The following is a 13732-nucleotide window of genomic DNA, read 5'->3' as shown; positions in this document are numbered from 1 at the left end:
AAGTTGTTTTTACAATACTAATTAAAAAGATTATTGAAATCAATTTTATTCACAACCGTGAACTTTATTTTAAACATCTTTTGCTGTTGTTTTTTTTATCAGAAGGTTAACAATGATATACTGCAGGCCTAACTTTTTAATCTGTATATCAGTATCTGAATTTTTAAATAAAAAATACTATCTTTTTTATTGTCTTTTACTGCTGATATTTGCTTTTTTTTAAAATTGTATTTACTGGTTGTATTATTACGGTGGACCCTATTTTTTAACATCTTGCTTCTGTAAAAATGAATGTTTTGTTTGCTTAAAAATCTACAGATTTTATACTGTGAATTCCAATGTGCACAACCCAAAAGATGTAGTTTTACTCAAATAATACCGTAAAATCTAGCGGTTTTCAGACATTTTCAACATTACAATATTTAATTGTAAAATGTATGCATATTTATTTGTTTTGACAGAAAATATTTATAATTTCAACATTTTATTACAGTAAAAAAACAACGTTTTATCCAGTCTCACAATTAACGGTTATTCAATCTATTTAATACAGTAAAAGGAAGTTTTTGGTTTTACACTCCATTACCGTTGGAATTTGACGGTGTTTTGCTGTATATTTTACTGACTTTTTTTACAGTGTTTGTTAAGAAGATCCTGGGATCTTGTCATGAATGATGCGATTTCCAGAGGTATCAGTGGAGCTGTGTGGAGAAATCAAAATAAATTAAAAAGTAGCACTGGCCCTTTAATACAGGTAGGCTATCTAATTTAGCAAAAGAAAAAAAAAACGGTTTTAAGATGAAGGTGCTGCTAATAACGTGTCTAAGAGATGGCTCCTGGCAAATTGCTTTGTTATTCTTGTCAAAAAGGTCTCCTGGAAGCAGTCGATTTTAAACCATACATCAAAATGATTAATTGCTCTGGGAAGAACAGATGCTGAAATACCCTTGGATTGAGCCTGAGAGGCTACAGCTTTGTGGATTGCAGACGTAATGTATTCATGAAGTTGCAGAAACATCATTAGGTCTATTAATTAGCTAATAACAACCATCTCGCGCTGTGACACCGAATGCCTTTATTTCATTATTTCCTGGTAAAGCTAAGAGTGAGTGTGAAATCCATAAGTGTAAATAAAAGCCAGCGATATGATTGACTCGTTTTTAAGATATCATCCCTCGGTTTGTGAAAGGCAGCGGGATTCGCTCTAAATAAAATGATTCTGAGAAAAATCCCCTTCGGTTTATTAATAAATTCAGTGATAGATTCCGAATAAATTTAGAAACCTATCATCGCGCGCGGGGACTTTACATTGCAATGCCGTTGTTACTATTGTAATTAATTGCTAAAGTAATAACTAGCAGGTGGCACCGTGAAAGGAACTCGGTAACCACACGAATGGGAAGCAAAATGAAATTGAAGCCCAAAAAAAAGGTAAAAAAAAAAGAAAAAAAAAAAAAAGAATCCCAATTACTTTGAGTAGAACTGGACTGAGGGCTCATTTTGCAGCTCTAAAGGTGGGTTTCTCTCAGAGCCACTTTAAATGGAAGGCATTTAAAGCCCTCAGATGTGCTGGACAGTATCCTCGTTTAAGCAGATTTAAGGAAGAGGCGCTGAGAGGAATTCTTTCTCACTTTAATTGCTTTAGAAACGCTCCTCACAAAGAGACATTGCCCAGATTTACCTCCCGTTAAAGTTCTTATTTCCATCGGTTCACAAGTTAATCCTCTTTCTTTCTCAGACCATAAAAAAACAAGTGGGGAGAAAGGATGGGAAAGGACACAGGTTTGTTTCCATAAAGGTAATAAAATAAAAAATAAATATTAATATTAATAATAATAACCCCCGTGTGAAGCGTCTTAGAATTTGGCAACAAAAATAGCCTTCACTTAAAATATAGGCTAAATTTAATATTTGGTAAGCAAATCTGTACAATATATTTAAGAGTGATTTTGATTTTTTTTATTAATTAATTAATTTATTATTATTATTATTAACATTCGTCAAATAGTTAGGCTATCCATGACTTATTTTCTTGTGGTCTTTTCTTGCGTGGTTAAAATATTTGGAAATTATAATATAAAAAGAGCAGAACGGGAAAAATAATGTTACATTTTTATCTGCTCCGATAATCTATAACAATTTGAAATTCATTATTTTACATTATGAGATTAATTAGAACAACGAACAATTCACGTGAATGTTACAAAACAGACTTAAGTGATTTGATTTGCCTATAAGGATTAAATTAAACACAAACACTTAATTAGGCTGTAAATGAGTTTAGCATAAAACATTTCAGGACCAATTTATCAACATACCTGAACACATACAAACACATATTTTATAGTTGACAACACTGATATATTTTTTTTAAATAATTTTAAAAATATAATATTTTAAATGAAACTCCTGAGTTTCATTCAATTTCCAATCGTTTCAAATTCATCTAGATGATAACTATGGTCAGATATAAAATTCAGTAAGGGATTTTCACCCTGGCCCGCTTTCTGCGAGCATCTTTAACAAATTATGCAAGCTTTACATTAAAAGGCTACTTTGCGCTGCCCTTAATTCCAACCTAAACGGTTTTGCTCCGGGAGAAGAAATCTTTTCTGAAAACCCTTCAAGAAGAGAAGGGCATTATTGTTTTAATCCTCTTACCGGCAGTCATTTCAAGACAGAGGTTTTTTGGAGGCTGAAATAGCGTCTTGTCTCCCCTTATCCTCACCCAAATCCTTCAAGGCCGGGAGAGATTGTGAAGGCAGTAGCCTGGCATCTATTAGAGATCTCACAAGTCCCTTCAGTCTCTCCTGCAGTGGCATGACAAAGCCGAAAAGCAAACAAAACCAATGCATGAGATATTCGTTTGTCTAAAAAAAGTCTTGGGACCGTGGCCTCTATAGAAATATTCCTATGTACACGAAGCACCAAAACAAGTTAGTGCATGAGAACAATGTAAGAAAGCAAAATATTCATATAATGGCATTTACTCCATACTAACTTTGGCAAAACTGAGTTCGATAAAGTCAATTTCTAACGATCTGGTGTTATTACAAATGTTGGTTCTTACATGACTTTAACAAACTATAAATCCTAAAATCAAGCAAACAATAAAATCCAATTGAAAGAAAGAAAGAAAGAAAGAAAGAAAAAGAAAAAAACGTTTTAATGGCTTTTTTGTTCATAATCAAACTCTCTGCCATCACGGAGCTATATAAAGGCGTTTTTCTTCTATTCCTGCTCTAAACCTTTAAACCGATGCCAGTATTTTCTGTTTATTCTCACATAACATATGGCTATATTGTTCATTAGCAAAAGCGTTCGTGAGTGCACATTAGTGCTCTCAAGTGCGTGATTTAAGACTTCAAGTAAAGGTTCAATTGGCTCTGAGTCCAAATGTAGCCAGAAAAGTATATCGTCGAGCTTTGATTGACAGCTTCAAGGACCAGTAGCAAGCCTCCTTGATGTTACGCGGAGGTCTTTAAAATCCCTCCTCAAAGCGCGTGTCAATAGATGGACGCGACGTGCTGAGAAGAGCGCGCAGGGAACGATTTGGAGTCGCTTGATACTTAGCGGATACATTTGAATGGGCTCTTAGACTTTGAGAAACGCGATAAGGACATCTGGGAAATACTCCGGGCTACAAGCAACAAAATATCAAGTGACAGTGTAAGACACCGGATAAAGGACAAGACTGAGGTAAGAAACGACTTATGCAATTATTTACGTAAAAAATAATAAACCAATAACAGTAAGATATAAACGTGTTAGTTCAGCAATAGCCTATCTAAAATATAGCCTAGCTTAAACAATATTAAATAAATTATGCCGGCAGTTTTTCTTTAGGCTACTCTTCATGTAGCCCAGTTTTTTTTTTTTAAGTGTTTTTTTTTTTCTTTCTTGAGATACATAATTGTATTCCAGAGGGTACGACTCAATTATTTTAGAAAAAATAACTTAACTTATGTATAACAAAGACATAACATAGGCTAACTCAAGGGTTTATTTGGAGCGCGCGCCAGGGTGCCTTCCTTAAAACATAAATTGTAACATTTAAATTCGCATTAAAAGTGGGTTAAAACTATAATTGTCCTCTCTTCAGAATGATTAAATTATGATATAAAATACATTTCACCTAGAGATAGGCCATCTTAGAAATGGAGTATGATAAACTTATCTGCGCTTAGGCTAACATAAATGTGGGGGGCCTTGGACAGCGAGGGATACAAAAATATGAGTGACAATATAAATATAGGCCTATGTCATGCGAGACACGATAAATAGTGCCCCCAGGTCAAATGGGTTTTTAATGCTAACATTTTTCCTAATTTAGTCGGATCAAAAAGTTGCACTGTACATGCCAATTTGCATAATGAGGTTTTAATAATCGAAGCATGGAGTGTCACACTGCCCGCAGCAGTAACAGGCGGATGAACAGACTACAATAGCAGCGAGACACAGTATTAAAATAAGCTGCCCTTTGTGCGAAATATAAGTTGGCCTGTGGCGAAACTTTGACGCTTAGCAAAGTTCGCTTAAACAAATATTTCACAAACATGAATTCATACATTTTTATCGTTAGGCCTATTATTGCTGCTACTATTATTTGGTTGTACTAAATCAGTATTAGATTGATCGCTGGTCAGTTGTTTTTTAGTTTTTATTACTATTTTAAAATGTGTCTATTTTTTATTTTTTTTTGTCAAGTGTAAGCTATACCATCCATATACACACAGATGGAATGCCAATGAATTAAAAGTAGAAAACGTAAGTCGATGTAGGCCTATAACATCTCTTAAGACACATATTGCTTGGAAAAAAAACACACGCGAGCATTTCTTGAAGCCACGCACACACGTAAGCTCACTGTATACGTCCGTCCGTGTCAGCGGTGATGATAAATGGAGGTCTCCACAGTCGAAACCTATTTGCACTTCCATTAGACGGGGACCCAAATGGGGATCAACATGCATATTTTACCCGCAGAGAAGCCATACATCTCAGCCAAAACGTGGCCCCGGGGCGATGGGATAAGGGGCCGCGAAAGAAGGGAGGGAGAGAAACGGACCCCATTCAATTCAAATACTTGGGGGAGAAAAGTAAATGTTTAGCAAAGCACCTTCTGTCCAAGCGAATTAAACTATTCCCTATTGCCCTCTGATCACATTCATCAGACGGTGCACTGATTTAATAGTCTGGGAATGGGCACTCCGAGAGTCATTCAGAAGCTTCCACGCTGAGGAGGGTAAGCGTTTCGGTGGCCTATAACAGATAAGGATAGTTCACACATACAAAACCCTTTTAAACAAGCCCTCCAAACAAAATTCCTGCCCTACGTTCTGAATAGACATAACGGCAATCGCCGTTTACAAAACTGCATGACCAAGAAAGTCAATTATCGCAAAGAAAAACGGCAAACTTTATATCATTAATACTGAAGGAACAAGATTATATACATGCAGAAATAATAACAACAAAAACAGGAACAACTAAATATGTCACTATTTAATATTAATTTAATTATTACTAAAATATTAACAATTAAACAACATTGGCAAATCTAAATAAATAAATCTAAATCTAAGCTATGGAAATTATTTTTGAATTTGTCTTATTAAAATGGCACTGAATTATCATGAAACAAATATAGACATGTCACAATGCGAAATAAACATAGCCTAATGTTTGCCAATTAGCAAAGTGTCAGAATTATTATATAATAATAAAAAATAATTACAACCTATGCTAGATCTAATTATTATTATTATTTATTATTATTATTAGCCTATTATTATTATTATTATTATTGCTACAGCACTGCCTAAAAATAGCCCATAACTTCAAATTGTGTTAGATATTTTAACATAGGCTAATTTGATTATGCATGTTTTTTATTTTATTTTTTTTACATGTAGTAATTTCATGGATAGGCTACAAACGAATGGAATCGAAGTAAATAACGAGCAATTTAAGTGCTGGTTGGAAATACAATTTAGTTTAAAACTCGAGGCTGTTAAGTCCCTGGACGCCCGCCATGTGCGGGAGCATACTTTCTTAATAATGCGCAGTGCATTGGCCTTGGAGATATTCGTGCCTGTCAGCCACCTCTATACTAATACATATCTAATCGTGTCCTGGAGCCTTTCATTTTATCTATGAAAATCTTAAATCGACTGTGAAAAATGACCGGGGAAGCAGGACACTAAACCTCATGGCCAATTTTTTTAATTAATAGCATTCCATATTAATTAATAGCATCAGTAAATTGTAACTATTATGATTAAAATATCGTCTTTCCAAGTCCTAGCATATGAAATTATGAGAGAAATTAAATTTTGATCACAGAACTGATATAATGAAGTCTGTATCAAAACATTCGTTCATTGCTTAAGTATAGCCTAGGCCTAGATTTCACTAAAACAATCAATGATTCATTGACAACTGTTTTTAAAGGATTTGCTACGGTAATTTGGCTCTGAAATTATAAATCTAATGTGGTAAGCATAAAGAGGAGCTCATTAGGTAAACAAGTGATAATTGCACCAATTAATTCCTTGAGTATGACTAATGGATTGGACAAAACAATAATTGGATATTAATGAACAGTTCCGCTCCTATAAGCGTATTTTTAAAAGCGCTTGACACTCTAGCTATAATCTGACAACCTAGGCTATTAATTGATTATATATAACTACGCCTACATAAAAATATCACATAAGAAAGCGAGATATAAATTAAAATATTTGATTTTAGTAAATTTAATAAATTAACGCAGGATACTAAGGTAGATGATGGGACAAATTAACAGACTAGGCTATATTGAAGTAAAAGTGTTCAGTATATTTAAGGCCCGATTACCTCAGTGTGCAAATTATTTTAAGGAATTTTGTCTTTAATTTTATAGCCGCAGTCTATAGCACCAAAGTCTCGAATAATAATATATTTAATAATAGATTTATTTAGGTTATTAAATATAAAAGGCTAAGAGGCCCATGTTTCCGAAATATATCAATGACATTTTGTCTATTCATTGTATCGCCTACATTGAAGATGCTGCTATAGTTTCTCCTCACACGGACGCCACTTTAGTTCGAAAGCATCTATTCTGACTTTTAACTTTGACTTTAAATCTCAATCTAACTTTTGTGAATGTAAAAATATGTTTTAACAAATAGAAAAAGCTCATTTAAACTCATTATAGCTCATTCTTATTTTTGCAGATATTTTTGAATCATGCAACACTACGGAGTGAACGGATACTCTCTCCACGCCATGAACTCACTGAGCGCCATGTACAACCTGCATCAACAGGCGGCGCAACAGGCGCAGCACGCGCCTGACTATCGGCCGTCCGTTCATGCGCTCACCCTCGCGGAGAGACTGGCTGGTAAGTGCGTTCTCTCTCTCCCTCACTTTAACATACGAAATAATTGTGATAGTACATTGAATTAAATATGCCGTGTCTTTTGTCTTCCAACGGCTGTACATTTCGATATCATACTTGAGGCTCGCTACGGCTCTCAACATCGCAAACAACGCCGCAGTCGCACTGCTTTCACGGCCCAGCAACTGGAGGCGTTGGAGAAGACCTTTCAGAAAACGCACTATCCTGATGTTGTGATGCGGGAGCGCCTGGCCATGTGCACCAACCTACCTGAGGCACGCGTACAGGTAAGAAATTACCAATTTCATCATATTGCTACTGCCTACAAATACCTTTATTTATCATGTAGCCTATCTACACCTTGTCTTTTGGCCACCAGGTATGGTTCAAGAACCGCCGTGCAAAGTTTCGTAAGAAGCAGCGAAGCCTTCAAAAAGAGCAACTGCAGAAGCAGAAAGATGTCTCGACCGATGGGCCCCTAGCAACAAACGATAAGGACGATGCCCCTTCCAGCATAAGTCTTGAGAACCAGCCACCTTCCTCATCCTCCTCTTCCTCCTCCATGGAAGCAGAGGCGGCTCCTCACGCACTGGGATCAGAACTTAGTGTCGAGCTTAATGTGACATCAGCAGAGCAGTCAGGCAGCGAGTCGGCAACAGAGGACAACGCAACTGACAAGGAAGAGGAGATAAAGCAGCACAGAGAAGATCTGAAGGTTGAGAAAGAACCAACACCTGGAAACCTTTCTCCACTTTGCAAACGTCTCAGCCCCAAACTAGGTACATATTTGCTATTTATTGCTCTTCCAATTTCACTGCAACCTTTCCATTGCACAAAATGTTCTTTATAGTGAAAAAAAGGTTCTTTAGTTGAATAAATCGTTCTTCATACTAAGAACAAAATGATTCTTTTAAGAACTGTTCACTGAAAGGTTATTTGGGGAACCAAACTAGTTGGACTTGCTGTAAATAAAACCCCTTTGAAACCTTTGTTTTTAGAGTGTGAAAGGATGCATCAAATAGCAGAATGAGATTTTGAGGGTGGCAAATAACTAAGAAGAATTTTGATCTAAATCTTGACAACCATGTTTGTGTCCTTAGATTCTCCTCTTGGCTCCCCGGCTATCTCATCTTCCTCTAGCGGGGTGACCGGTGGAATCTCTCAGAGCCACTCATATTCCTCATCACCGCTCAGCCTCTTCCGTCTGCAGGAGCAGTTTCGCCAGCACATGGCAGCTACCAACAACCTGGTTCATTATCCGTCTTTCGACATGGCGAGCCCATCGTCTATACCATACCTGGGCATGAATGTCAACATGCCAGCACCCCTGGGCTCCCTCCCGTGTCAGTCCTACTATCAGTCCCTATCTCACCATGCACAACAGGTTTGGAACAGCCCTCTGCTGCAGGCCTCTGGAGGCCTTCCTAGCCACAACAGCAAGACCACCAGCATTGAGAACCTACGCTTGCGGGCGAAGCAGCACGCAGCATCACTGGGCCTGGACACGCTGCCCAACTGAGCAGGAGACTGAAACCTACCTGAGCAAGGGAACATCTCTCTACCACTACTAACATGCCACCTGAACTTCTAAAATTAGGGCCAATACTCACAAAAGCATGGGACTGAGGTTGAGACTAGTAAAAATCTCAGACTCTTTTAGAGAGCTTGTTGTTTTAAATCTCAAATAGACAATAAAATGATGAAGCTCTCTTTTAATTCATTATGATATTACATTTGTCAGCTTTGCATAAAAGACAGACAGGCCCTGGATAGATTTAGAGCTATTTATATGTTTTGGATGGGCATAGATGTTTGATATAAGCACTTTTTGGAGATGATCTCAGCCAGTTGCATGCACTATACACCAGAATCTGAAAATAACTTTCTTTTAATTCAATTATCGTGGTTCTCAAATTACACATCACACAACTTGTAAATGTAAATCTTGCACAACTTAATAAATTAATTAAACCTAACCTGTATAATGGTCAGGATTAAACCACAGTAAATTGAGGATGGTTGGGTAATGAGGAAATGATTTCACTGACTACATATGCAAAGCTTTTAATTACATGTAGCCTCAGGCAGTGGAAGAAATGCAATTATAGACCATGCATATCATTGGAGATTGCCATATTAACACTCTGAAGAAAACTAGTGCTTAAGTGTATATAAATGTTGCAACTGGAAACAATCCTGAATAGTAGTCAAATGCTGGACAGTCCAATACAGAAGTTCTCAAGTGGACAGCAAAGCACTTCCATGTATGGCAGCTTTTTTCCCCTCTCTGCTCATTCTTTCCCTCTCAGTGCTGAGCTCTCATTGTGTTTGTAAAGTATTTTAATATGTACAATACAAAGTCTATCTATAAATGTTTACTGGTAAGGCAAATGTAAAAGTTCTATGTTTTAGATTGAGAAGAATTTAAACCTGTGATGATTCTGGTAGCTGTCCCTTTGTAAGATTGTACTGGGTGGGCCGCACAGCCCGCCTGCGTCTCCCCCAGATTATTTAACCTATACAGTCTGGTCGTCTTTGTAACTCTTTCATTGTCACTGTGAACATCAATATGCAGTCACTCACGACATCACACAAAGTGGTGAATTTGTAGCCTATATTGGTGGAGAGTGTTCCAGAAGTATACACATCTTTCTCTATGTCAATAGTAGACTTAAAAACTTGTAAAAAAAAACACTTCAATAAAACATTGCTTGGACATCTTTGTAAATATATGCTGTATATTTATTTTCTCTCCTTTATTAAATAAATCCAAATTAGACTGATCATGCTTAATTTAAAATTAATTATATATATGAAATAAAAAATACAAATGGATTTTTTTTCACTCAAAGTAAAGTGAGTTAGAATTAGGGGCTTAGGAATTAGCTGAGAAACAAGGTGATAAAATCGGGAGGTAGGACACCAGAAAAAAACAAGGAAATGAGAGTTAGGAGAACAAGAAAACAAGGTAATCTTGGGAAATAAAATCGTTGTGGGGACATAAGCCATCCCAGATGAATAAGCAGGCCATTATGCTGAAGAATGACAGCCTGGGGCAGTGATTATGCCGCTATTATATCTTAAACAGTGTGGTTTGTCAAAATACATAAGCCCTTTGCTCACATAAAGAGGGTCTCCCCTCTGTGTGCATTTTACCAGAGGCTTGATGCCACTGTCACAGTGTTCTCAGTGTCCTTGATGGGGCTGCTAACTGCATTTTAAAATGCCTTATGCCATATTTAAATACAGCTGATTGTAATACGTTCTAACATTCAGCCTTCTGAGTAGATCAAAACACATATGGGAGGGCAGAATGCTTCATTATAAAAACAAACAAACAAACAAAACAGAACAGCAATTAACTTGAAGGTAAAATGTTCAAGCAAGTCAATTGTAAATAGCATCTCTATTATCAAGTTTCGCAACTGGCCTCCCTAACCAGAAACATGCAAAAAAACACAACAAAGTCAAAACCTCTTTACTAACGCATGTATAATGAGACCTGCAAGGTTACAAATAGACCCACGTGGTTACCATGCAATTCGCCAAAAATCTACACTTTGAAAAACACTAAAGATTCGTGTTCAAACAGAAAACCTCTATTGTAGCTTGTCAGAGACTCAAAAAATTTGTGAGTAATTTAATAATTCCTGTCTATTTCTTGTGTTATTTCCATTGTGTTGACCCACATATTTTTATGTTCAAAATTAGCTGCACAGATGCAAAATTTTAGCTGCCTTCATATACCTGTGAAGGTAAATGGGTTTCTCACACTTTTTTTGTGTGCTGCAACAGTCTAGTTATAGTGAAATCTAACCTAACCTATTTTTTTTGACTGTGAAATTCAAAATATAAAAAAAAAGTGAATTCTCCTTCTGATTCTGATTTTCATTAAATTTAAATTTTAGTGCTTGACACTAAACTTTATTTATTTATTTTTTTAGCAAATTGCATTAAAAGTGGCACTTTTGTTGACACTTTTCATGCACATTACCCTACACGAGAAATAGTCACAAATGAATCAGCTTTCCAAGCATTTTGGAATTGAATGCTGTTCAAACTGACCCCAACACAACAGGGGGGTTTAAATCAGACTGTACCAAAACAAACAGCTGTTACTGCTAAGCTCCACAGCATCCAAATTCAATTATTAAGCGGTTTCTAAATTCACCTTAGTGTTTAATCAGGTGTCACCGTCAGACAGTCCGTTACAGACACACAAGCACAAAATGGACCTCAAGCATGCCTAGCACAAAAATCACAGTGTACCATTCAATCCAGACTTCTTTCCCTCATGCTCTCCTTTTTGGTTTTAGCTGCATAGAGAATGAAAGCTGCCACCATAAGGAACCCCAGCCCATTGAAGAAGTGACAGAATATGATCCTAATCCTGTTCCCAGCATTCTTTTAGCCCACTGGCACTGCAATTTTGCCACATACTCTCCAAGCTGTCAGCTGAGGTAAATCTCTCCAACAGCACATTGCTCAGATACACATCAAAGAACTCCTGGAAACCAAAACGACTCACTCAGAAATTAGCCCAAAAATTAAAGATGCCAACTATTAATGCACATTAGACCTGAACATAAATGAATGTGCTTTAATATCTTAAATTATAATAATTACGAGAGAGAAAAGCAGCAGTGTGACTGAGAAAGTGCTGATGATGGGATGATGACAACAGGTGTTTGAACTCGCTTGCGAGAGGTCGCCCTCTTTGGTCCCAGCTCTCTTTTCTGATTCAATTCTCTTCTTTTTATCCTTCTGTTATCACAACCCCACTTAATCCTCTTAAGGGCAAAGAAAACCCCTCTTTTCTGGGGAGAGCTCTCCCAAGCCAACCGCAGCACTCTAGAGCCTGTCACCAAGGCGCTGTTTCAGTCACACGTAATTACACATCAATGCCACACCACACATACCTTTTAGACGGGGAGAGTGGCATTGTGGGCATGCGGAGGGAAGCTCAGCACTCTTTGAATGCAGGACACAGTCATATGGATTAAGTCTCCACCGGACACTTGAGAGTTAGGCAAGACATTTCACTACTGTGAAAGCAGACAATCACGGGCAAAACTTGTATTGAAATGGCTGTTGCCTACGAGGATTTATTTTCTTAATGGTAGATTAAGCGGGAAGATGTATGGTGTGGTAATTCATGCTAAGCATCATGGGACAGTTCATAGAATGCTGCTTCAGCAGAATATTTTAACTGTGATTATATGAATGCTGACGGATGCACCGCAGAGATAGAGACAGTGGACTGGACCATAGCTATATGTACACTTGTGGTCAAAAGTTTGGAATATTTGTGATTTTTTAAAAATGTTTTTGAATTAAGTATTATGCTTACCCTATCTTATGCTACATTTACACTATTTGATTAAGAAGAGTAAATATAGCAATATTGTGATATGTTGTTATAATTTAATGCAACTTTATTTGGACATATTTTAAAAAGTAATTTATTTCTGTAATGCCACACAGTCATCTAATATGCTGATTTGGTGCTCAATTATTATCAGTTAGTATTGGTGCTCAATTTTAAATAATATTATCATCGTTGAAAAGGATTATTTGATGACTAAAAAAGGAAATAAAAATAGAAAATCAACAGAGAAATGAATTAGAATGATTTCTGAAGGCTCATGTGACTGAAATTTCAGTTTTGCCATTACTGGAATAACTTACATTTTAATATATATTAAAATAAAATAAAATGTTATACAATATTACTGTTTTTACTGAAAAAAAAAAACCATATAATACAAACAAATATCTGTGGCATTAATTTATAGATACACAAAGGTCCAGTGAAACTGGTATCTTATATATATATATATATATATTTTTTTTTTATGTTGCAAAATTACACAAATTAAAAAATATATTTCAATAGTCTGTTTTAAGATTCTCATAATGAAATAATTAGCAAAAACTGACATTTTAAAATATTTAATATTTGTAATTTAATTGTAAAAATTTTAAATAAATAAAAACATCGCAGACATTTGGTTTAGACATCTGGCCAAGTTGACTCTCCTATCATAAAAAGTCCCCGAGGCTAGGCTAACCTTGATCCACAGTCTGAAAAGTGAGTGCTGAGGCCTTATGCTGGGCTCTTCAGATATGCAGCACATACCACAGACATCCAAGCAGTAGGATATGCCTCAGGCCAGAGCTTCCACCACCTACAACAATCAGATATCTTATCACTGAAGCGCCTAAGGTCACCTTTATGTGAATACGATGTTACAGCTTGTGGACATTAGAACAAACATGAAGTACAGAGATTTACTGATATCCAAGGTATCTTACATTTGAAGGTTTGAGGACTGGAGGCATAAAATA

The 13732-nt window shown here is 36.4% G+C and overlaps 1 protein-coding gene across 2 annotated transcripts; it reads left to right on the top strand.

Annotated features, from left to right (window-relative positions):
* Nucleotides 1-3501: 3501 nt before the first annotated feature.
* On the top strand, nt 3502-10134 carry dmbx1a (diencephalon/mesencephalon homeobox 1a). 2 transcript variants are annotated; one of them, XM_042719271.1, is made up of 5 exons: nt 3502-3699; nt 7221-7386; nt 7492-7671; nt 7764-8163; nt 8485-10130. In XM_042719271.1, the coding sequence occupies exons 2-5, from the start codon at nt 7234-7236 to the stop codon at nt 8901-8903; spliced, it is 1152 nt and encodes a 383-aa protein (XP_042575205.1). In that variant the 5' UTR covers nt 3502-3699; nt 7221-7233; the 3' UTR covers nt 8904-10130. The 2 variants fall into 2 exon arrangements, with proteins under 2 accessions (XP_042575205.1, XP_042575206.1); XM_042719272.1 differs by lacking the exon at nt 3502-3699 and having other exon boundaries at nt 7225-7386; nt 7479-7671; nt 8485-10134.
* The last annotated feature ends 3598 nt before the right edge of the window (nt 10135-13732 follow it).

The sequence above is a fragment of the Cyprinus carpio genome, chromosome B2 (genome assembly GCF_018340385.1).
Source record: "Cyprinus carpio isolate SPL01 chromosome B2, ASM1834038v1, whole genome shotgun sequence".
Lineage (NCBI taxonomy): Eukaryota > Metazoa > Chordata > Actinopteri > Cypriniformes > Cyprinidae > Cyprinus > Cyprinus carpio.
This window is presented reverse-complemented; position numbering and strand designations above follow the sequence as displayed.